Source organism: Prionailurus viverrinus, chromosome F2 (genome assembly GCF_022837055.1).
Source record: "Prionailurus viverrinus isolate Anna chromosome F2, UM_Priviv_1.0, whole genome shotgun sequence".
Taxonomy (NCBI): domain Eukaryota; kingdom Metazoa; phylum Chordata; class Mammalia; order Carnivora; family Felidae; genus Prionailurus; species Prionailurus viverrinus.
The window spans coordinates 30,311,527-30,335,648 of record NC_062578.1 but is presented as its reverse complement, the minus strand read 5'-3'; the positions used below and the strand labels follow the sequence as shown (position 1 = coordinate 30,335,648).

Sequence of the window (24,122 nt, the reverse complement as noted above, 5' to 3'; positions counted from 1 at the left end):
TCCTTGTGAGGTCGGCCCCGATTTGAGTTGCTGCACAGAGGGAATTTCAGCATGCAATATTTTAGAAAAGCAACTGGGCATATCCATAAGGACTGGGCTCGAAGACGTCTGCCCAGGAAAAAGACAAACAGACCAACTCCTCTTTCTTTGCGCCGCCTCCCTAGGCGCCTGGAGTGCATACACACTGGTCACTCCAGGCGCTCACAACAGGGTGACTGCTTCCGGTGAATGCACCAACCCACCTGCAGGCTCCGCCCCGAGGTCCGCCACCCTCCCAGCAGGCGCAGCGCGTGAGTCGTAGCCCCGCCTCTTGCGGCGCTGTGCTATGGCGGAATTGGACATAGGACAGCACTGCCAGGTGGAGCATTGCCGGCAGCGAGGTGATCTAGCTGTCCTTCACTCTAGGCGTGGTAGATGTGTACCCTGCTGAGCCTCCACGGGCAGTGGCGGCGGGTGAGGGGAGGTCGTGGGGCGGGGTCGAGTCTGAGGAGGCAGGGCGGGTACGTCCCTCCTGGGTCGGCAGTGAGATGTGTTGGTATTTTTGTTGCCCCTGAGCCTTTGGCAGTCTGGCGGTCTCTTTGGAAGGGAACTATGCAATTTCTGGAAACATGGCTTGCAGTGTTCATTTTGGGTTTCGAGTGCGCTTTGCCAAGAAGTTGCGTCGCTCCCAGTCCTTTCTGACACTTAGGTCTGGGAGTGTGGAGACCTGTGTTCCCCTCTGGTCCTGCCACTGCGGCCTTGGGCAAGACACCTCTCTTTCCCAAACTATTTATCTGTTCCTCATCTGTCAGATGAAGGAGTTGAGCGAGATCCGTTTTAAACCCGGTCTTCGCAGCTTCTAGTGAGAACGCCCTTAGCTTTGATCAGACTCTCCTCCTCGGGTTTCTACTAGGATGATCACCATGCTCACTCAGTTATGTCATTCTTTGAATATCACTGACTCAACATTTATTGAGCATCAGTTTTGGTGCTGGAACTGCATAGGAGGGTATAAAACACGATCTTTTCCATAGAAAAGCTTTCAGAATAATCGGCAGTTTGGAGCATTAATAAGGTGATGTTCTCTCTATGCTGAACTGAGAGACGATGTGATATGCACACAGTCCAATGTAATAGTCAGTGGTAGTATGGCACAGGCCTTAGGATGGCCTGCATCTGGAGCAGGCAAGTTCCCAAAGCATTAGAGCCATATAGAATGCTCAGTCTTTGGTACCCAAGTTTCACTCCCAAATGTGTGCTATGACTGTTGGCCACTGTTTGCCTGGGTGGCAAACAGGTTTCATCTCTCATTGCAGCCTCGGTTATTGGTAGTAGGTACCTGGTGAATGGAGTACTCTTGACATTTAGCTCAGATTTCATGGGAATGTTACAACTGATTCGTGATACCTGTTGTGGTCAGTGGGCAAAAGGGCACAATCCCTGGTAGGTTCTTGTTACCTACAGCACTCTATGTGTATCTTTTACCACTAGCTGTCATGGCCAGCCGTTCAGGAAACCTATTTCCTTGCACATCTTTCACAGAGAACCTTAGCCAATTGGGTTTTGACTGTAAGTTATGTTTATGTCTTGTATACCTGATTACCAAATCCATGGTATCTACCAACTTCTGATAGCTCTTAAAGTATAAATATATATGAAATGAGACCAGGGTGTAGCTCTTTTGGACTAGTGGAGAGGGGGTTTTTAGAGGGTATTATGTGAGTATCCTAAATTTCGTTTAGCTTTTGGTTGGATAGAGGGATCGTGTCGGGAAATTACCTTCATCTTAACTCTTCCTTCTGGGTCCTCTTGGTTTGCATTTAATTTTTAGTTCATCACCAAAAGTGCAAGCATGTACAGTTTCTCCAATTTAAAAGAGGCATAAAAGTTGAACAGTATTTTATGGTTCAGTTTCTTGTTGACAAATGAATACGTACTTCCTTGGCCTGAAACATGCTCACAGTGTCGTACTTCAGAACAATGGTGTCAATTCACTTAGGCTACTTCTGAGGTATAAGAAGAAGAGCTTTGCTCAGTCTCTTGTTCCACAAACTGAATTATCCAGGGATCCCTGTGGATTATAATAGGATCTCTTCTTTCTGTTTTGGATAAGGTATCCTGTAGGATGAGATCTTTTGCAGGGCAATTGTAGTCTTTCTGTAAAGTGTGGTGCCTTTTGTCTTCACTTTGTAAAAGTGGTGTGATTGGACATTTGCAGCTTCACTTGGCTGTATACTGTAATACGAGGTCAAAATAGTTTAAACAGTCAATAATTTGGAGAGTGATTGTATCTAGTGAGAGTGGATACTTTTGTGTGCTTTTCAAAAATTCATTTCCTAACTTAGTTGTTCCTCAACAGAAAGGAAAAACAATTCAGGACTAAATATGGCAGTATCAATTTATCTATTGGATTTCTGAAGTATCTTTGAACACATTTCCCCATAGTCACCACAGGATTTTTCTGAGTTCAGTGTATTCAAAACAAGTTAATTGTTGCAGTTATTACTAATTAGTTACTTCCTATTCTTCTACATCTATCTCATTTGGTTTTTGCAATTAACCTGTGAAGTACGTGTGACATACAGTATAGAAATATGTACACACATATAAACATGTACATACAGACATGATATGCCTGTACCTATATCTATTTATGTCTATACTACCTGATAATAGAGCTTTGGTTTTGTGTGCATACACACACACACAGAGTACTATATTCTATATCAAATATATGTCCAAAGCCCTATTTTTTAAAAAATATTTTACTGAGTAATACAGATGGTTCATTTTATTTCCCTATAACTTTTTAATTGGCATAGTTAACATACAATGTTATTAGTTTCAGGTGTGTAATATATAGATTCAGCAATTCCATATGTATTACTCAGTGCTTACCATGATAAATGTAGTCACCATTGTCACCATACAATGTTGTTATAATATTATTGATTATATTCACTATGCTGTACCTTTCATTTCTGTGACTTAATTACTTTATACCTGGAAGTTTGTACCTCTTAATCCCCTTTATCTATTTCACCCATCTCCTCACCCACCTGTCCTCTGGCAACCAGCAGTTTGTTTTATGTAGTTGTCAGGTTTTTGGTTTCTCTGTTTTGTTTTTTAGGTTCCACGTACAAGTGAAATCATATGGTATTTCATTTATGATACTCTTCTGGTTCATTTATGTTGTCACAAATGGCAAGATCTCATTCTTTACGGCTGAGTAATATTCCATAGTATGTATACATACCACTTCTTTATCCATTCCTCTGTTGATGGACACTTGGGCTGCTTCCGTATCTTGGCTATTGTAAATACTGCTGCAGTAAACACAGGGATGCATAGAACTTTTTGAATTACTGTTTTTATTTTCTTTGGGTCAATAGTAAGTAGTGAGATTATTGGATCATATGGTATTTCTATTTTTAACTTTTTCAGGAACCTCCATACTGTTTTTCACAGTGACTGAACCAATTTACATTCTTACCAACAGTGTATGAGGGTCTCTTTTCTCCACATCTTTGCAGACACTTATTTCTTGTGTTTTTGATTCTAGCCGTTCTGAGAGGTGTAAGGTGATATTTCATTGTGGTTTTGATTTGCATTTTCTTGAGGATTAGTGATTTAAACATCTTTTCATAGTTCTATTGGCCATTTCTATATCTTCTTTGGAAAAAGGTATATTCAGGTCCTCTGCTCATTTTTTTTTTAATGGAGTTATTTGTGGGGTTTTTTTTGGTTTTTGAGTTGTATAAGTTATTTATTTATTATTTTTTTATATTTGGGATATTCACCCCTTGTCAGGTCATTTGCAAATATCTTCTCCCATTCAGTAGATTGCCTTTTTGTTAATGTTTTCCTTCAGTGCACAAAAGCTTTTTATTAGCTGTAGTCCCAAGTTTGTTTTTGTTACCCTTACCTAAGTTTTCTAGGAGTTTTATGTTTTCAGGTCTCACATGTAAGTCTTTAATCCATTTTGAGTTTATTTTTGTGTATGGTGTAAGAAATTTGTTCAGTTTCATTCTTTTACATGTTCAGTTTTCCAAACACCATTTATTGAAGAGACTCTTTTTCCATTGCATATTCTTGCCTCCTATTTTGTAGGTTATTTGACCATGTAAGATTTTAGACCATTGTGTTTTCATTTTCATTTATCTTCATGTATTTTTGATTTCCTCTGTTGATTCATTATTTGATAGCATGTTGTTGAGCCTCCAAGTATTTACGGTCTTTCCAGACTTTTTCTTGTAATGGATTTCTCGTTTCATACCATCCTAGTTGGACAGTCTTCCTAAATTTATTGAGACTAGTTTTGTGGCCCAATATGTGATCTGTCTTAGAGAATGTATTCTGTTTTTGGATGGAATGTCCTGTATATGTCTGTTAGGTCCATTTGGTCTAATGTTTCATTCAAAATCACTGTTTCCATATTGATTTTCTGTTTGGATGATTTATCCATTGATGCAAGTGGATTGTTAAAGTGCCCCACTATTTTTATATTGCTGTCAGTTTCTCCCTTTATGTCTGTTAGTAATTGCTTTATGTATTTGAGTTCTTCTATGTTGGGTACATAGATATTTACAATTGTTATATCTTCATGTTGGATTGTTACTTTTTGTCTTCATGTAGTAGGCTTTGTCTCTTGTTACAGTGTTTGTTGCCTTGGCCTTTTTTTGGCTTCCATTTGCATGTTAGGTTTTTTCAGCCCTTTGTTTTCAGTCTGTTTGTGTGTCTTTAGGTCTGAAGTAAGTCCCTTATAGGTAGCATATAGATGGGTCTCGTTTTTTAATCCATTCAGTTGCCCTATGTCTTTTGATTGGAGCATTTAGTCCATTTACATTTAAAGTAATTATTGACAAGTATGTACTTATTGCCATTTTGTTACTTGTTTCATGGTTGTTTTTGTAGTGCTCATGTTCCTTTTTCTCTTCTCTTGTGGTTTGATGGCTTTCTTTAGTGTTATGCTTGGATTTCTTTCTCTTTATTATTTGTGTATGTCTTACAGGTTTTTGATTTATGGTTACTGTGAGGTTCATATATAACATCTTATGCATACAGCAGTTTATATTAATGTGATGGTTACTTAAACTTGAACATTTTAAAAAGCACTAAATTTTTACTCTCCACCTCCCACCCATGTTTTATGTATATTTCATGTTTTACCTAATTTTAGGACTCATTTTTGTAGATATCCTTAATTACTGCCTTTTAATTTCCATGCTGGTTTATAAGTGATTTATCTACTACCTTTATTATATGTTTGCTTTTACCTGCGGAATATTTTCCTTTCGTAAGTTTCTTCTACTTAAGGTGTTTTCTTTCCACTCAGAATTCCCTTCAACGTCTTGTGTAGGGCTGGTTTAGTGGTCATGAACTCCTTTAACTTTCGCTTATCTGGGAAACTTTCTCTCTCCTTCTATACCGAGTAATAACCTTGATGGGTAGAGTATTTTTGTTTGCAGGTTTTTTCCTTTTAGTACTTTGAATATATCATGCCACTACCTTCTGGCCTAAAAAGTTTTTGCTGGTAGCCTTATGGAGTTTTCCTTATATATATGCCTGGGTTTTTTGTTGTTTTTTTTTTTCTTGCTGCTTTTAAAATTGTCTTTTTGCCATGTTAATTATAATTGGTATGAACCTTCTTGAGTACATCTTGTTATAGGTTGTCTTCACTTCTTAGATATGGATGGCTGTTTCCTTCCTCAGATTTGGTATGTTTGTTATTATTCAAGTAATTTTTCTGTCCCCGTCTCTCTCTTCTTCTGGGCTCCCTATCACGTGCTTATTAGTACGCTTGATGATGTTGCTGAGTTCCCTTATCCTATTCTCATTTATTGTTTTTTCTTTTTGTTCTCCAGCTTGGTTGCTTTTCATTATCCTGTCTTGTAGATTGCTGATCTGTTCCTCTGCCTTTCCTAATCTCTTGTTCTCTCTAGTGTGTTTATTTCAGTTACTGAATTCTTCATCTCTGACTGGTTCTGTTTTACATTTTCTGTCTATGTGTTGAAGTTCTCACTGATTTCATCCATTCTTTTCTCAAGTCCATTGAGTATCTTTGTGACTAATACTTGCTTTTTCGGGCATAGTGCTTATCTCAGTTTCTTCTAGCTCTTTTCTGTGACTTTGCCCTGTTCTTTCATTTGGGACCTATTCCTGCCTCTGCATACTGTGTAACTCTCCATGTTTGTATTTGGGAGATCTGCTATGTGTCTTGGTGGTGAAAGTTAGTGTACTTCTGTAGAAGAGGTCCTGTGGTGCCTTGTAGCACAGTACCCTCTGGTTGCTAGAACCATCTGTGTGTGCACAGTACCCTCTGGTTGCTAGAACCATCTGTTCCAGGGATGTCTTCTGGATGGGCTGTGTGCACACTGCTGTGCCTGAGCCTCCTTTGCCTTCATCCCTGTTGGCTGCAAGACCTACTTTGCCTGCTACTGGGCGGAGTTTGGTTCCTATATTGTTGAGAGACCTTGGTGGGCCTGTAGGTGAGTGGGCCAGCAATCAGACTAGGTGTCTGCCGTCAGCCTCTGTGGTCCCACTGAATGGCAGGGCTTTCCCTGCTGTGTGGCCTGCTAAAAGTTGCTGGAACTTTGGGCAGACTGGTGTGTGGGATTATCTCCATCTCTCCCCAGGGCAGGAGTCGCTTTGGAGTGACACTGGTCCCTGCTGGGACTGCTTGTAGTGTGACAGGAGAGGAGCCACTCTGGAGGGAGTCTGCTGAAGTGAGCGGGTTGGATGTGGTGGAAACGCAGGTGAATACATGGGCAGACACAGGGTGCTGGCAAGGTGGTCGGTAGTTAGTGCTCGTTTCTCCAAGCGTACAGCTATCTGGCCTGGGAGAGGAGAAGAGAAATGGTGCCTCCTAGCACTTTTGTTCTTGGAGAGGTCTGCTGGAGATCCCTGTCTCTCTAGTGCACACTCTGAGATTAGTAAATGAATTGCTTTCATGAATACCCCAGGTGTTTTTCAAACTGCTGCTTCTGTGCTAGTCTCTAGCAGTTATTTATCATGTTGGCTCTTTAAGGGTCAGGACTCAATTTACTATTGCCTCCAGCTCTTGGAGATTTTTGAAGTACCTAGAGTTAAGCCCTGCTGATTTTAGAAATTTGCCAAGTTTAGCCTCCCTGGTTTTCAAAGCCAGATGTTCTGGGACTTCCTGTTCCCAGTGACTGGGGTGCACGGTATGGGCTCTGATCCTCTAGCTTTTCTGTGTTTTGTGGTGTCTCTTCCACTGATGGGAAGTCTTACACAGGTTTGGTTCCTAACTGTCTGCACCCCTCCTTCACTTCTAGTGTGGCCTCTCTCGGTAGGATTAAGTGTGGAAAGTCTGTTCTAGCTGTCTTCAGGTGGTTTTCAGATGTAGCTGTTATCTTGGTTTGCTGATGGGAGGAGGTGAGCTCAGAATCCTCCTACTCTGCCTTCTTCTTTCCACCGCCTCCCACAAAGCTCTACTGTTAAACAGTTTGAGGTGTTGCTAGATTAATAAACTGTGGAATCATAATTGAAACCCAGGATTTTCACTTCAAATGCAGGACTTCTGCAGTATAAGGTACTCAGAAATAACACATAGTAAATCTGGTCAACCATAACAACCCAGAACTTTTTTTCTGATTTAGCACACTACAAGTAACATTTATCTTCTGATAATCCAGTTACTCTCTGTGCTTGAGGTTTTGATAGCTTTTGTTTAGCTACTTGTTACACTAGGATATTGGTCAAAAAGGAAAGTTCTCCAATAGATGTAGTTCAGTACTTCTAAAAATCTTTTTAAGGAAACTAAATTGGATACTGACCAGTGCATATAACATTATAACATTTTCCCTCAATTTTAGATTTTCTCCCATTTGTTTGTGATGGTTGTTCAGGAGTATTTTGGTAAGTTAAATCTTTATGCAGCATTTGGGAATAATTTTAGTGTTTGTAATAAGACATTTATTTCTGAAAAGCAGAATGATTTAAAATAGTTCTTACTTCAGCCATTGATATTTTATATTCATAATTAGAAAAAAGATTAGGCATAGGCTCTGATTACTTGTGGATATATGTGGCTAAACTTCAAACTTTCAGAAATGGATTTATGTGTGTGATTTTTTGTGTGTGTGTGTAAAAGTTGTATTTGTGTCTTAATCGTAAGGGGAGAACATATCCACAATTCAAAAAATATGGTAGAAAAAAAAATCCAGGTATTGTTACTACTCTTCATCTTAGTTAATCAAATGAAGAGCCCAACCTATACATCTCTTAAGTTGGCTATCACATGTTCTTCGTACACATATCACATGCAAAGTAAAACCTGGGACCTAACCAAAGATTTTTGGAAAATGTGTTTTCTTTGTAATTAAACTTTCATGTTTTAGGCATTTCACTGATTAAATAGAACACTGAAAGAATTATTTTCAGAAGATCACTCAAAGATTTATTAGGATTAAATAAAAGTAATGCATATTTTTAAGTCCTTTAGAACAAGAGCACTTCTTTGACATTTTATTTCTGATGGTCTTTGAGAAATACAAAGAATCTTTTAACTCCTTTTATTTGCACACACCTTGGAGCACTCAAAGGTATCTTAGAGTGGTGAATCGTATTTGTGTACGTTCAACAATTGGGTTTTGAGACTCTAGATGCTCTACCTTTTACCATTTCAGCTTATTATATGCAGTTTTAATGTAGTGTAACTAATCTTAAGGATACTAACCACTAAAATATCTCCAATTAACTGTAGTTATATTTGATTGTTTGTATTTAAATAAACACTTTTTTTTTAAAATTATTTAAGCCTTGAACACAGAAGCAGGGAGTCACACAGCTGTCGTGAGGTATGTTAATAGTTCTAATAAAACATGTTTCTTTTTATGTCCTTTGATTTTGAATTGGATTCAGTTTAAAACCAGTCAGTGTACCACAGATTAAAATTTGGCATACTAAACTGATGATGTAAAGAGGCTCTTACTTCATTTTGTTATTTTTCATGGTTTGTTTTAAAGAAAAATTGGTCTCCTTAGTAATGACAAATCGTTAGGATTCTTGTATATTTCAGTTATGTTTACTTAGCCCACTTACAGCTTTAGGCTCTATATTTATAAATATACAGTGGAATTAACAGCCTCATCATATACTCCTTCCAGTTCACCTTCACTGTTTTGTTCATTTTCCCTGGATCCTGGTGTTAGGATTGTGTGGTTGCAGATTGTTCTGACTCGATTGGCCTTAGATCACCAAGAACAAACTTGTAGTCCGATAAAAATCCCCACACCAATTCTGACCAAGTTGAGACATTAATAAGGGCTGTTAAATAGAAGCCAAAGTATCCTCTTTATTACTCATAAAGGATAAACTGAATGAAGCTTAGTGTAGAGCCTACTAGGGTGCAAAGGAGATTCAGAATTAGGCAGATTTTCCCACCAATCACACAGTGCTTCACCAGGTTAGGCCTCGAAGAGAAAGCTGAGCCCAGCATGCCACATGTAATTTTCTCCAACTCATAATAAGTGGCTCCACCTCCTGTGGTCCGAGAAAGGCAGAAAGTTAAACTGAGCTCACTCCATTTAGAAAGAAGCATTGACCCACACTTTTCAGTTAGTATTTATTCCTGACCAGCAATTACCAAGCACTTTACTGAGGATTTTTATATCTGTTCTCTCAATTATAGAAAATTCGAGTTAAATGAACTTCAGTTCAAATCTGGTCCTTTGAGGTTGAGGTGATTTATGTGATGAAAATAAAAATTAGCATATTGGTATTATGCAGGATTAGTTGGAGAGAAATAGTCATATAGTAAACATATTAATGTTTCTTATGCAGCTTGTAAATCCTCGTACTTTCCTTTTTCTTACAATATTTGACTTCTATGAACGTCTCTTGTGCAATGTCAGTTAGATCTCATTAATTAAATAATGAATTGAAAATCGTTTTACCAGTGGACCATTAGAACAAATTTGGAAAAGTAGTTAAGAAGTTAACCCCAAGGGGCACCTAGGTGGCTCAGTCAGTTAAGTGTCTGACTGGATTTCAGCTCAGGTCATGATCTCATGATCTCCTCCTAACAGCATGGAGGAGCCTGCTTGGGATTTTCTCTCTTCCTCTCCCTCTGCATGTCCCCTGCTGCTGCTGCTGCTGCTGCTCCTCTCCCCCCTCCCCCTCCCCCCCTCCCCCTCCCTATTCCCTCCCTCTCCCCCCCTTCCCTCCCTCTCCCCTCTTGTGCTTGTGTGCTCTCTCTTCCTCTCAAAATGAATATTAAAATTAATTCCAACAAGGTATAACTACCATTTATATAGAGGAATGCCCTTTGGTTGTAGATTTTAAGAAATTATCTTGGGGCACCCGGTGGCTCAGGTGATTGAGCGTCTGACTCTTGATTTTGGCTCACCTCCTGATCAGAGGGTTGATGAGATCCAGCTCTACATGAGGCTCTGGGTTGACATCACGGAGCCTGCAAAAGTTCATTCAACTCTATAAACATGGTTATTTAAAACTCAAACTATCCTGACCTGGATGTATATATTTTTTAATCTTGTAACATCTCTTCTTCTGATGTAATATTTGCTGGTAATACAATAATACATGCAGAATAGAGAATGTATCATTACAGAAACTGTCTTTAATCTTCTGTATCATAAACATAATTTTAAGTGTTCTTTCATATATATACGTATTAAACTAAAGTCAGCGTAGAAAGTAGTTATGACTTGCTCTTTGAGGGTTGATGAGATGGTCACCTAAGCATATTATTATGGGGGCATCTTTGTTTAGGACTGGTACAGAGTAGAACTCTAAAATTATGAAGAGTAACTGAATAGTCATTTTAACTTGACTTAGAAGATAAATACACCATAGTAAGAAAGTTATGAAAATGTAGAACAGTCAGCACAGTAATCATTTATCACACAAACATTTATTATAATCTGTTAGGTGAGAGAATGTAAGTTGCTCTAACAAGTTTAAGCAAAAATGTTACATATGTTGCTTTCCAAAATAGATGTTGATTTGTGTTATATATGAACTCTATAATGCCATTTCCTCCTTTTTCCATTTTCAGGTGACCATAATCAATGAGAGACTGAAGTCGGATAAGCCCACGTCTTACCCATGCTCATTCAGGGACTGTGCTGAAAGAGAGCTTGTGCCAGTTAAATGTCCTTACTGTGAGAAGAATTTTTGCCTGAGGTGATCATTCAGACCATTCAAATTCTATGTATCTGTTTAAGTCTTGCAAATACGTGAACTAGTGTCACTCTTCTGTTGCTCATAGGCACCGTCATCAGTCAGATCATGAATGTGAAAAACTGGAAATTCCTAAGCCTCGTATGGCTGCCACTCAGAAACTTGTTAAAGACATTATTGGCAAGTATCTAGAAAGTTTGGTTGTTTCCTTACTGCTGTATATCTGTTAGTTATGGAGTCCTGCTTCTTAATTCAGCTTGCCTCTTAAGGAAGGTGGTTTTTTTTTTTTTTTTTTAATGTTAATTTTTGAGAGAAAGAGAGTGAGCAGGGGAGAGGCAGAGAGAGAGAGACAGACAGACAGACAGCCAGCCAGAATCTGAAGCAGGCTCCAGGCTCTGAGCTGTCAGCACAGTCCAACATGGGGCTTGAACTCATGAATTGTGAGATCATGACCTGAGCCAAAGTTGGATGCTTAACCAATGGAGCCACCCAGGCACCCCTGGAGTGTGTTTTTAATGGCCCCAGTGGTTCAACCTGGTATAGATTTTGATGGCATTTATGTGCCCATATTTCTTAGAATGCTGACCAATGAAAGATTGGAAATTCTATGGAAGTACTTACCCGATATTCTTTTTTACTGGGCCACTTAGATCAGCTGGTCAAGTATCATGGCTGGAAATGGTATTCATAAGGCCAGCGCAGTGGTTTGCTTTCTCTAAAGACTAATCATTAAGTCTCATCAGCTGTTCTGTGAATGCTGCTGATAATCTGAGGTGCTGGGAAGAATGTATCTGTTGCTTAAACCAGTCTCTCTGCCAACATGTTCAGAATTTTCATTCTGTATTAAGGATAGTACCTTTATTAAAATCTATGACCAAATCTTAAAAGTTTTCTGCAGGGGTACCTGGGTGGCTCAGTCAGTTAAGTGTCCGACTTCAGCTCAGGTCACGATCTCACAGTTCCTGAGTTCAATCCCCACATCGGGCTCTGTGCGGACAGCTCAGAGCCTGGAGTCTGCTTCAGATTCTGTGTCTCCCTCTCTCTCTGCTCCTCCCCAACTCATGCTCTGTCTCTCTCTCAAAAATAAATAAATATTAAAAAAAAAATTTTCTGTAGGAATGTTAGTGATTTGTTTTGGATTAAATAGGCTTAAATTGGAAAGGAAAGCACATAACAGTGAGTTTTTTCTGTAGAGATTGCTTAGATCAACCTTGATGATATTTTTATAATAGTCATGTATGATACCAACAAAAAAATGTGGTTCTGTATAACTATTATGTGTTATTTGTGTATATTTCAAAACTATAACAAATAATAGAACTCTGGAAATTTTTAATGTAAAAATTCTATGTGCTTATATGCTTATACTTATTTCTTAGATTCTAAGACAGGAGGGACAGCAAGTAAACGAAGGAAAGGTGCAAAAAACAGTGAAACGGCTGCAAAGGTAGCGCTGATGAAATTAAAGATGCATGCTGATGGAGATAAGTCATTACCACAGGTTGGTCTCAGATTTTGAAAAACAAAAATGTTTCAAATATAGCCCCCTTTGGACTCCTCCCACCCATCAAGTAACAACTAATCTGAACTTGAAATGTATTGTTTCTGGTATATGGTATATATCTGCGTAGATAATAATTTTGACTTTTTCACTTTGAGAAGTTACAGTGAACCAGATCAACTCTTTTTTTCACTTGGCATCATATTTTTAACATTTGTCCATGCTGATGCATTTAGTTCATTCATTTTAGTAGGTATACATTATTCCATAGTATGAATATGCCACAAATTATCCATTTTCCTAATGAAGATTCAGATGTTTTTCAGATATTTTGCTATTATAAACTGTTACAACAGTGAACATCCTTGTGTATATGTGGGAATGTTTTTCTAGGGTGGTCCCTTTAAAACTCCATAATATCCATTATATTTTATAGAACATTCCAGTAGGTACTTGTGTACGTACATACTACATACCTATATACATAGCTTAACACGTTATCCGTAATACATAGCCTTATATGTTACATACTAGCCTTATGTGTTATATACTCTGATGTTTTTTATTCTGTTTTATTTTAAAGACTGTTGATTTTATAACCCCTAAAGGATTGAGACCATCAGATTGAAAAATGCTACTTTAGGGAATATACCTAGAAATAGACAAGCTGGGTCATGGAGTTTGCTTATCTTCAGCTTTATTAGACTGTTGTCAGTTGTTGTACTGATTTATCTCATTCCTACAGTGGCTGAGAGTTGGTGTTTCTTGTTTCTAAATTTACTGAAGTTTAAAGTTGAATTTCCTTTGTGACTAATAAGGTTCAGCTACTTTGCATTGACTTATTGGCCATTTTACCTGTGTAAATTATTCATATCCTTTGCACAATTTTTCTGTTGGGTTTTGGTTTTTTTTTTTTTTGGTACTGCTAAAAATTATAGGATTGTTCATATATTCTGAATTCTGATGCTTTCTTGAGTAAATGGATGTCACATATCTTCTCAGTCTATGGCTTGTTTTCACTTTGCTTTTAATCTCTTTAGTAGTTCAGACTTCAGAATGTTAATGTACTCAAATTTATCGTTTTCCTTAATTTGTATGTTTGGAAATGAGATTTTCTTATATTTTCTTTCAGAAGTTAAAAAAAAATTAACTCTGTTCCATTTCGAATTTAGTTGTAAATAGAGATTTTTTTTTCCCCCAGTAGGGATTTCCTGTTGTCATAACATAAGATCATGAGTTCCTCCTTATAATGATACCTTTGTCATACACCATATTGTTCTAGACATGTAAGACTAATTTAGGGATCTCAGTTCAGTTCCTTTGGTCTGTTTGTCTTTGCATTAATATCAAACTGTCTTAATTATCATAGCTTTATAATAAGGACAAGTCTGTCCATGTTATTCTTTCAGTCACATCTGTTCTTGGCAATTTATTCACTTGTAAAAAAACAAACAAACAAACAAACAAAAAAACCAAAAACCTACGACCACTTTGTCCCGTTCTTTGAAATTGCAATTTTGATAGGAATTAATGCTAAATTTTAAACTAGAGACAGTTGACATCTTTAGAATTTTGATTCTTCCCATCTATGTGTATGATTGATCTTTCCAACTTTTCTTTAGGTCTTTTTTTAGATCTTTAACATTTTATAATGCATATACATATTACATATATATTTATATATCTTAGTCTGCTAATTGTTTTTGCTGCCGTTGTAAATAACTTAAAAATTTTTTTTTTCTAAATGTTTATTTTTGAGAGAGACAGCATGTGAGTGCAGGAGGGCCAGAGGGAGAGGGAAACACAGAATCTGAAGCAGGCTCCAGGCTCTGAGCTGTCAGCACAGAGCCGATGCCAGGCTCAAACTCACGAACTTTGAGATCATGACCTGAAGTCAGACGCTTAACTGACTGAGCCACCCATTGTAAATAACTTAAATGGCGCCCCCATTGTAAATAACTTAAAAAAAATTTACTTTCATGACTGATTATTGCTCGTTGTTTGTTGTATGTTGTCCTTCTATCCAGCAAATAATCTTCCTAGGAGTATCCATAGTTAGATTTTCTGGGATGTTTTCTGTGTAGCCTTATCTTCTGCAAATGACAGTTTTGTGGTTTGTGTGTGTGTGTGTGTGTGTGTGTGTGTGTGTGTGTTTGCCAAATTTTCTTTTCTCTTTCTCATTATTATTGTCTTAGTGTATTGGCTGAGATCTCCAGAACATCTTGAATAATGTGGGTGATAGTAGGATTCTTCATCATTTCTCTGACTTTAATGCAAATGATTTTAAAGTTTCATCAGTAAATACTACATTTGCTGTAAATTTTCAGTAGAAGCCTTTATCAGGTGAGCAGTACTTCTTTCTGTTCCTAGTTTGCTAGGACTTTATATCATGAATATGTATAAATTCTTACTGTGTGTGTGTGTGTTTATATTTTAGTTGTAAGAAGCATATCTTGGTTTGATTGACCTACTGGTTTTCTGCTTTCAATGTCACTAAATTCTGATTTTTATATTTCCTTTTATGTTGGATTTTCTGATCTTTTTCCATCTTCTCACCTTGACAGTGAATTTATTTTCAACCTACTTGTTTGAGTGTGGGTTTTTTATTTGGTAACTTGATACAGTTTTAAACACAGAAGTTACAAAAGTAGTACAGTGATTTTTTTTCCACATCCTTTATCCAAATGTACCAGTTACTTACATTTTGCTCATTTTGCTTTGTCATTTGCAGTCTTTCTCCTGCCACCCCTCCCGTTTGTATGTATTGATAAGCATGTCTGTGTGTACGTGTGTGCGTACTAATTTTTGGTCTGCTTGATCTATTGGTTTCTGAGACTGAGGGTGTTAAAATCTCCTGCCACAACTGATTTTGTCAGATTTCTTTCTTGTAATTCTAATGTTTTTTCTAAATAAAATTATCAGGTACATGAAATTTTTTCATCGTTGTATCTTTATGAATTTTACCTTAAATCCTATTGTGAATTATAATACTGTTTCACTAGCTTTCTCTTAGTGAATGCTTAACTGTTACGTCCTTTTAAAATCCCTTTTATATTCAACTTTTCTGTGTTTTGTTTTAGGGTGTCTTTTGTAAGCAGCATATAGCTGGACTTTCTTTTTTTAATCCAGGTTGATAATATCTCTTTATAGGTGAGTTGAATCCATTTGTATTTATTGTGATCACTGATACATTTGAACATACTTCTTCCATCTTACGCTTTCTGCTTATCCTTTTCCTTGATTTATTTCTCTTTCCTCAATCCTTCATGTTGATTGCATTTTCTATATTCCCTTTTATTCTGCTGGTTTAGAAACCATTGATTACAGTCTTCTTTTGTTAGTGATTGTTCTTAATATTTTCCTTTTTTTTTTTTTTTTTAAAAAATTCATTTGTTGGTTTTAAAATTGCAAATGTAGTACATGCCTTTACAAGTGTAACTTTTAACAGATCTGTAAGGAGAAAAACCAAACACACGCTCCTGTGTCCATGTCCCTCCCACTAAAGCAGTTGTTTTCAACTGAAGGTGATTTTGATCACAACTGGGCATGGGGATGCTATGAAATCTAGCGGGCATAGGCCAGAGATTAACTATACATAGGACAGTGCCCACAATAAAAGTTTCCTGACATTCCCAAATGTCAATAGTGACAAGGTTGAGAAGGGCTGCCCTAAAGTATCCAATAATATTGCTCAAATTGTTTTGCAATTATTTTATTCCTTAGGCATAATAGTAAAAACTTGTATAGCACTTACTTTGTTCTAGGCCCTCTTCTAACACATTTAATCCTCACAACATGCTTATGAGATAGGAACTGTTATCTCTGCCTAACAGGTAAGAAAACTCAGGCACAAAATGGTTAAGCATAGCTAGTAAGTGGTGAATTACAAATTGAAACCAAGTAGGCTGGCCTCAGAAAACAGATTCGTGATGCACTTAATAGTTCATCATGGAGCATGACACATGTCTGTAGCTATAACTTTTCCCCTTGCATTAATGTGTGTCTTTATACACATATATATTTATACATATACATGGATGCATACATATATATGTGTGTATACCTGTGTATAATTTACATAAGTGGATGTTTACTTGTATATGTATGCAAGCGCATAAAGAATGTTTTTTGGTCATTATTTTATAAAAATGGCATCATCTCATTTAGTCAATACTTTTTTTTTTGAGCCCCTACTATATATCAGGCCCTGGGTATACAAGAGTAAATAGAAGTCCTTGCCAACATGGAATTTATATTCCAATGCGGTGAGTTAACTGTTAAATACATACTGCCATGTCAAATAGTGATTATAGCTGTAAGTGAAAATAAAGCAGGTTTTAGGTAGATTATTACCTGTATATATCCTTATTAATACCCAGCAGAAATTTTCTCAAGGGAGCTGGTATAGCTCTAACTCATTCTTTAAAAACTAGATAAATATTCCATAGTGTGGATGTACAGGTCTGTAGATTCTTACTTTGCCATTTTCCTATTGATGAACATTCACTTTGTTTCCAGTTTTGTCTACTGTGCTAAGTAGTCTTGGTCTGGTTTCTTCTTTTTGTGAGATAAATTCCCAGGAGTGTGTTTGTTGGGTCAAAGGATACGTGTATTTTAAATCTTCATAGATGTTGCTAAGCTGCTTTATAAAGAAGTTGCAACAATTTACATTTCTACTGGCAATAGTTATAATAGCCTTTATTGACTGATTACACTATGCCAGCCATTGATTTTTGGCTTTAAATTTTTTTTACCTCCCTTAATACAACCTCCTGGTATATTATATATCCTCATTTCACACATGAATGATTTGAAGTTATTTAAGATCACTCGGGTGATAAACCTGCCATCTTACCCAGTTTAATATACTGCCTCTTGTGGCCAGATATGAGGTACGCTTCCCCTCCTACCATGGTTTCTAGTAGCTGTTATATGTTTTAATGTGTTCCAGTCTAATGGCTATAAAAAGATACCTTCTAATTGCTTTAATTCGCATGTTCAGTTTGAGCATCTTTTATTATGTTTGTTAGCCATGTGTAGTTGTTCTTTCAATCACCCTTTGATCATTTTTCTTTTTGGTTGCCTGTTAACCCATACTCCTGTCTTTTTATTTTGTTTGGACAACTTCTTATGGAAACTCTTGGAATATAATAGATATTCTTTTTCCAAATCAGATTGATTATAGATATGTTTTCAAAATATATCAAATATATTGATTTCACTTATGTATCTTGTTGACATGTGTTTTAATTTTTTCTAAGGTGTGCCTTTTTCTGCTTCCCCGCACCCCCCACTTTGGTTTCTTTAGGATTTTTATTTTTTGGCATTTTGCATTTGTCTTTAATCCATCTGGAATTTGTTTGTAGCATGTAATAGGAGCTGAGGACCCAATCTTATTTTCTTCCAGTTTTTTAGCTAGCTTTGCCATCACCAATTATTAAATCATTTTTCCTTTTGAAGATGATAGTTGGTATTCCAATTCATGACAAGTTTAAGATTTATTTTTACTGGATCTATTTTTGGATTTCCTATTCTATTCTACTCATATTTTTTTTTTTACTCCCAGGTCAGTACCAAATTGATTTGATGCAATAACTCTATAGAATGTTCTAATATATGATAATGTAAGTTCACCTATATTTTTTTCTTAGCAGTTTTTTTCTTCATATTTATTCATGCTTATTCTATTTAAACTAAAACTTTCTCTGAGATGGGGGGATGAGCAAATCAGGTGAAGGGGAGTGGGACATACAGGCTTTTAGTTACGGAATGAAGAAGTCATGGGAATAAGAGACATAGCATTAGGAATATAGTCAATGACATTGTAATAGCATTGTATAGGGACAGATGGTAGCTATACTTGTGAGCATAGCATAATTGTATAAACTTGTTAAATGACTGCTTTACACCAAAACTAATATAACCTTGTGTATTAATTATACTTTAAAAAAAAAAAAACCTAGGATTTTTATGGTTATCCTAATGGGACAAGGTTTTAAGTGACAGACTCCAGCAAGTAACGTTAAAGATCATAGGCTCTTTAAAGGAGAAATAGAGAAACTGAGAGAAATCATTATAAATAGCATGAGAACACAGTATGGTCTTTAGAAATGTGGCTTTCCGTGTCCTCCAGTTCCCACAAGGATGTAAGCTGTGAATAATGGTGCCGACAGGAGGTAAAGATTTGGCCATTTATGAGAAGCCCCCTTGGCTATTCTCAAGACGATTTTTACCCTCTTGATACCTTCCTCTTTATCGTGGAGATTCTGGCCTCTCCCTGCTCACTAGGTATAAGTAACTGATGGAAAACCTCAATACATTATGTAGGGATTTCTGTAAAGTTAAAGTAAAATTCAGTCTCCCAACAAGTTCTGACTATTAGCAAGTCCTGACTGAGTATCATTCCTGAAGGATTCACTTTGGGTTTGTGCTATAGAACATTGTCTTCCTGTCTAATAACCTTGTATGCCTTTTCATTTATTTAAATCGTGTTTTAGTGACTTCTGTAACGTTTTATGTTTTTCATTTAAGTCTTATTCCTTTTCATCCCTAATTATCTCCTGGGTTTTGTTTTGTTGTGAACATAATGTTTCCCCCAACCTCTATATCTAGGTACTTTTAATATAGAGAAAAAAGATGTTCAGTCACATTACCAAATGCTTTTCTTTGCCTTCAATTTCCAGGTAAACAATCACACCCCATTAACATAAGGGTAGTTTTAATTTTTTTAATAATTATACTAGCTGGTTCCCTTTTTTGTACTGTATTATCTAGACTCTCCATTGTAATGTTTTATAATGTGATAATAGACATGTGCTAACAATTGTAATTTTTAACATATGTAAGTAAATACCAATTTGTCTCTCAGAATTTAACGTTACTTGGTATTGTATCCTCTTGAATGAGACAGGAGTTTGACATGCTTTCTCAAGTTGAATATGTCCTATCCCATCATCCTTGTTCACACATGATTTTTAAGTCAGCACTATAGCTATTTAAATTTGCCAACATATTTTTTTGAATTTCTCCTTTCCTTAGGACTCACTTTTATTGTGGCTAAACTACTGGTAGTTCTGTCATTAAGAGTCTTCATTGGTGAACTCTTTGAGTCTTTTTTTTGTCTGAAAGTGCCCTTATTTTGCCCTCACTTGAGCTGGATTGTCCATTAGACTCTCTCAACTCTTAATATACTATTCATTGTTCCCTGTTGTCTATTATTGGGGAAACATCTGTCAATCTTATTGCTTTATGAGTAATCAGTCTTTCTCTAGTAGCTTTTAAGAGTTTGGTATTTTCCAATTTCAGTGCAATGTTTCTACATCTGGATTTATTTTAATTACCCAGCTTGGCCTGGAGGTACATCTTTAATTCCACTTATTTCTTCACTTTTGGAAAATTACAGTCATTTCCTCTGAATATTGCTTCCTTCTGAAATCTTGTTAGACCTATTTTTGGGATGTATAATTTCTATCTTTGTATCTATTTGTGCGGCATTCTAGAGGACTTCCTCAAATCCATCTTCAGATCAATTAAGCCTTTTTATTGAAGATTATCAAAATTTCTCCTGTTTGAGTTTATTTCAGAAACTGTACTTAAAAATTTTTATATTTCTCATTGGATCTTCATAGCTTGTCTTATTTCATTTGTTTTTGTTTCACACCTTCTTGTTCCATTTGTATGGATATTTCATAATTTAAAAAACTTTTAGGGGTCCCTGGGTGGCTGTTGGTTAAGCGTCCAACTCTTGATTTTTGGCTCAGGTCCTGATCTCATAGTTGTGAGATCAAGCCCCACTTTGGGCTCTGTGCTGATAGCCTGTTTGGGTTTCTTTCTCTCCCTCTTCCTCTGCCCCTCTCCCCACCAAATAAATAAACTTTTTAAAAATAAAAAAAATAAAAATAACTTTTTATAATGTCTTTTTGAATTCAGTTAGTTCTTCTGCCCATAGTAAGGTTAACTTTTGAATTTCCATTGGTAGATTCTGCATGTTCATCTTGAGTAGGAGGTTCTTAACTGTATCTCACTGTTGTCACTCACCTCTTCCTTTGGAGCAATTTTGCATTTTCTTCCACTAGCCTTACTCAGGACTTCCATTCCAATCCAAGTTTCAGATTGGCAGTTTGGGCTTTTGCCCTCCAGAGATTTTCAGATTATTGTGGATCCATTTACTGACTTGGAAGATGCTGGCTTTGTTTGCTGTCAAGAGGTTTTATCTGTGCTTCTCTGCCTTTCCTAAATATTACTTTCTGTAAGCAGTAGTCAGCATTCAGCAGTACCTTCTTCAACTTTCTTTCCTGGAGCACAAGTCCCACACTAGCCTCTCCTTCCAAGCAGTGAGCCGGAGCCAGGTACTTTACCTCCATGCAGCACTGTGGTTTCCCATTAACCCACAAGCTGAACTCTTGGCTACTATTTTGTCTTCTGGAACCTTGAAAGTCTGTGGCTCAGCCTACCTATCACTTGTTTGCATTTGTTATGTTTTTGATCCTCAAGCATATTTTGCTTGCGCCTTCCTGCCCACCTTCCTTTCAGTGAGGCTGTAACTTTTACATTCTTTCCTTTTGTATTTATGCTCTTGTTACCTTGCTTTGGAGCAGAAACTATTAGGTTATAGAATTGGCCCAAGGCTTGAATTTCTGATAATTTTTTTTCTTTTAATACTTGTTACCTGTTATGACACATTTCACTGGTTTTCAACAAATCTAAATTCCTTTGTGTTTAGATGGAAATCGTGTTGAATCTATTATTTCTTACCATAATTGTGATATTTCCCCTATAATTAAGAGATAATCCAATTATAACAATATTTATTGTAGCAGGAATTGGTCTGTAAAGCCACACTTTGTTAAAGCAATTGTTAGGAATCGGGGAAGATCAGGGGCCAAACACCTTGCTTCTCTTTATTTTTCCTTCTGCATTTGTTAACTTAGCAAGAAAATACAATGTAAGGAAGCATATAGGGCATAAAATACTAGAGGAACTGTCTCCAAATCTCTGAATCGTTCTGTTTTGTTATGGTACTTATTTTATTGATTGTTTGGACCTTTTGTTCTCAAGAGCCCTGCTGCAACTAAATATGTAGTAAGGTCTTTCAGGTGAAATGTTACTATGTATCAGGAAACTTTAAATTGCAAGTGACAGAAATTTGATAACAATAACTTAATGAAAACAATTTTTTTTTTTATCCTATAATGGGGAGTGATGCATTGATCTGATCTCAAGGGGATGACTGGATTCCAGGACTCATCCTCTTGAAAGAGTCCATCTGTTTCCTTGACTCTTCTCTCTGTGTTGGAGTCCTTTCCCATTTGAGGAAACTTTTCCACATTAGTTCAGGAACAGCTAAGAGGGTTTGGGGGGGATAGATAGGTAACTTCAGGTTTAATTCAATAAGACTTAAAAACAAAACAAAACAAAACAACGAACAACCAGATTGCTCTTCCCTCCTTCTAGCTTTTGAACATAAAAAAAATCCCAGGAGGGGTGCCTGGGTGGCTCAGTCGGTTAAGCATCTGACTTCAGCTCAGGTCATGATCTCACGGTTTGTGAGTTTGAGCCCCACATCGGGCCCTATGCTGACAGCTCATAGCCTGGAGCCTGCCCCTTCCCTACTCATGCTCTGTCTCTGTCTCTCAAAAATAAACATTAAAAAATTTTTTAAAAATCTCAGGAAAAGGCTTTGCTTGGCCTGTTTTACATTACATGCTTCTGTTTGCACAGACCACCCTAGCTAGGGTCTTCAGTCCTATGCCCATGCATTTAGGTGGATTCATGGGTACTATGATTGGTATTCCCACTAAAAGTTGTATCATTAGAGGGTAGTCCTCTAACCAGGAGAAGACAGGAAGAGAGGTCATGAGACAAAAAGAGATGCCTGTGTCATATATATAATCTATATTTTAACTTTTTATTTTTACAGAAAGAAAGAGTTTACCTTCAGGTTTTCTTACCTAAGGGGAGCAAAGAGAAGAGCAAACCAATGTTCTTTTGCCACCGATGGAGCATCGGAAAAGCCATAGACTTTGCGGCTTCTTTAACCAGTCTTAAAAATGACAATAATAAATTAACAGCTAAGGTAACAACTGGTCATAATTTTTTTGTAAAAGTTTTGGGATACTCTTTTACCAGCATGTTTGTTTGTTACAGTATGATTTATTTCCCTTAACAGAAATTAAGGTTATGTCACGTTACTTCAGGAGAAGTCTTACCCTTGGATCATACTTTGGAAACCTGGATCGCTAAGGAGGATTGCCCTTTGTATAATGGTGGAAATATTATCTTGGAATATCTTAATGATGAAGAACAGGTTTTGAAAAATGTTGATTCCTATTTGGATTAGTCATGTAAGGATTCCAGCCAGAAATGATGAGGAAAATTCTCTGTTAAGTCCATTTCTTTTACTACACATATCACATATGTTTATTCCTAAAAGTTCCCTTTTAATTTATTTCCATTATGTCATTTCCATTATCAATTTTCAGTTAAATTGAATTTGAGTTTTTGTGTTTTAAGCTATGAACTGACATTCAATTATTAGCAAATTTTTGTATTTAACTAGCTTTTATTAGGTTATGGTTAGTAACAACAAAAAAGGTATATTTCATTTATTTTAATGTCAGCTGTTGATTGGTTGTGACTCTGCTGCATATCACCATTACTCTAGGATCTAAGCTGAAGGAAGGAATGACTGCATTTTGGATATTGCTACTTTTACGACAGAGGAAGAAAGAGCTGACTTTTAGAAGATACACGTAACATGGCTAAGCCTAGCATCATGAGGCCAGGAAGTATAGCCTTAACTGTATGTCAATATGTGTAAATTGATGTGTGTACATGAATCATAGAAACTTACAAGAGTGAATGAGATGGTCTCCAAGTTTTTGGATGAGGAATCTCAGGCTTAGGAAGAGGAAATGGTTTTCTTGGTGTCCCCTAACTGCTTTGGGGCATATCTCTCTGATAAAGATCCTCTTGCAATAGGATTCACCTTTATTTATGTAAATGTATTACAAGTGAGAGGAAAGGTGAGGTAGCACAACTTCATTACAGTGTCTTTATATCAATGCAAAATACATGCCAAAAATAACTTTTTAAAATGATGCGCCTGATTGGGGCACCTACGTGGCTCAGTCAGTTAAGTGTCCGACTTTGGCTCAGGTCACCATCTCACCATTCATGAATTCGAGCCCCACGTTGGGCTCTGTGCTGACAGCCCAGAGCCTGGAGCCTGCTTCAGATTCTGTGTCTCCCTCTCTCTCTGCCCCTCCCCTGCTCGTGCTTGCTCGCGCTCACTCTCTCGCTCTCAAAAATAAACTTAAAAAAATAAAGTGATGTGTCTGACTGATATATTCCATCAGTACTCAACAAAGTACTACCATATGGAAGGAATAGAAATAATTTCTATTTGTTTTTGTCCCTTGTTGGGGAAGGCTTTGTCCCTTTTCTATTTTAATTATCATGGACACATATAGTGGTTTTA

General features: G+C 36.9%; 1 protein-coding gene across 3 annotated transcripts; it reads left to right on the top strand.

Moving 5' to 3' along the window:
• Positions 1-280: 280 nt before the first annotated feature.
• Positions 281-23,848, top strand: ZFAND1 (zinc finger AN1-type containing 1). Of its 3 annotated transcripts, none has more exons than XM_047842735.1 (9): positions 281-380; positions 7,815-7,857; positions 8,759-8,798; positions 11,018-11,145; positions 11,231-11,322; positions 12,522-12,643; positions 22,563-22,718; positions 22,812-22,986; positions 23,307-23,848. In XM_047842735.1, the coding sequence occupies exons 1-8, from the start codon at positions 326-328 to the stop codon at positions 22,980-22,982; spliced, it is 807 nt and encodes a 268-aa protein (XP_047698691.1). In that variant the 5' UTR covers positions 281-325; the 3' UTR covers positions 22,983-22,986; positions 23,307-23,848. The 3 variants fall into 3 exon arrangements, with proteins under 3 accessions (XP_047698691.1, XP_047698690.1, XP_047698689.1); XM_047842734.1 differs by having other exon boundaries at positions 22,812-23,024; XM_047842733.1 differs by having other exon boundaries at positions 22,812-23,848.
• The last annotated feature ends 274 nt before the right edge of the window (positions 23,849-24,122 follow it).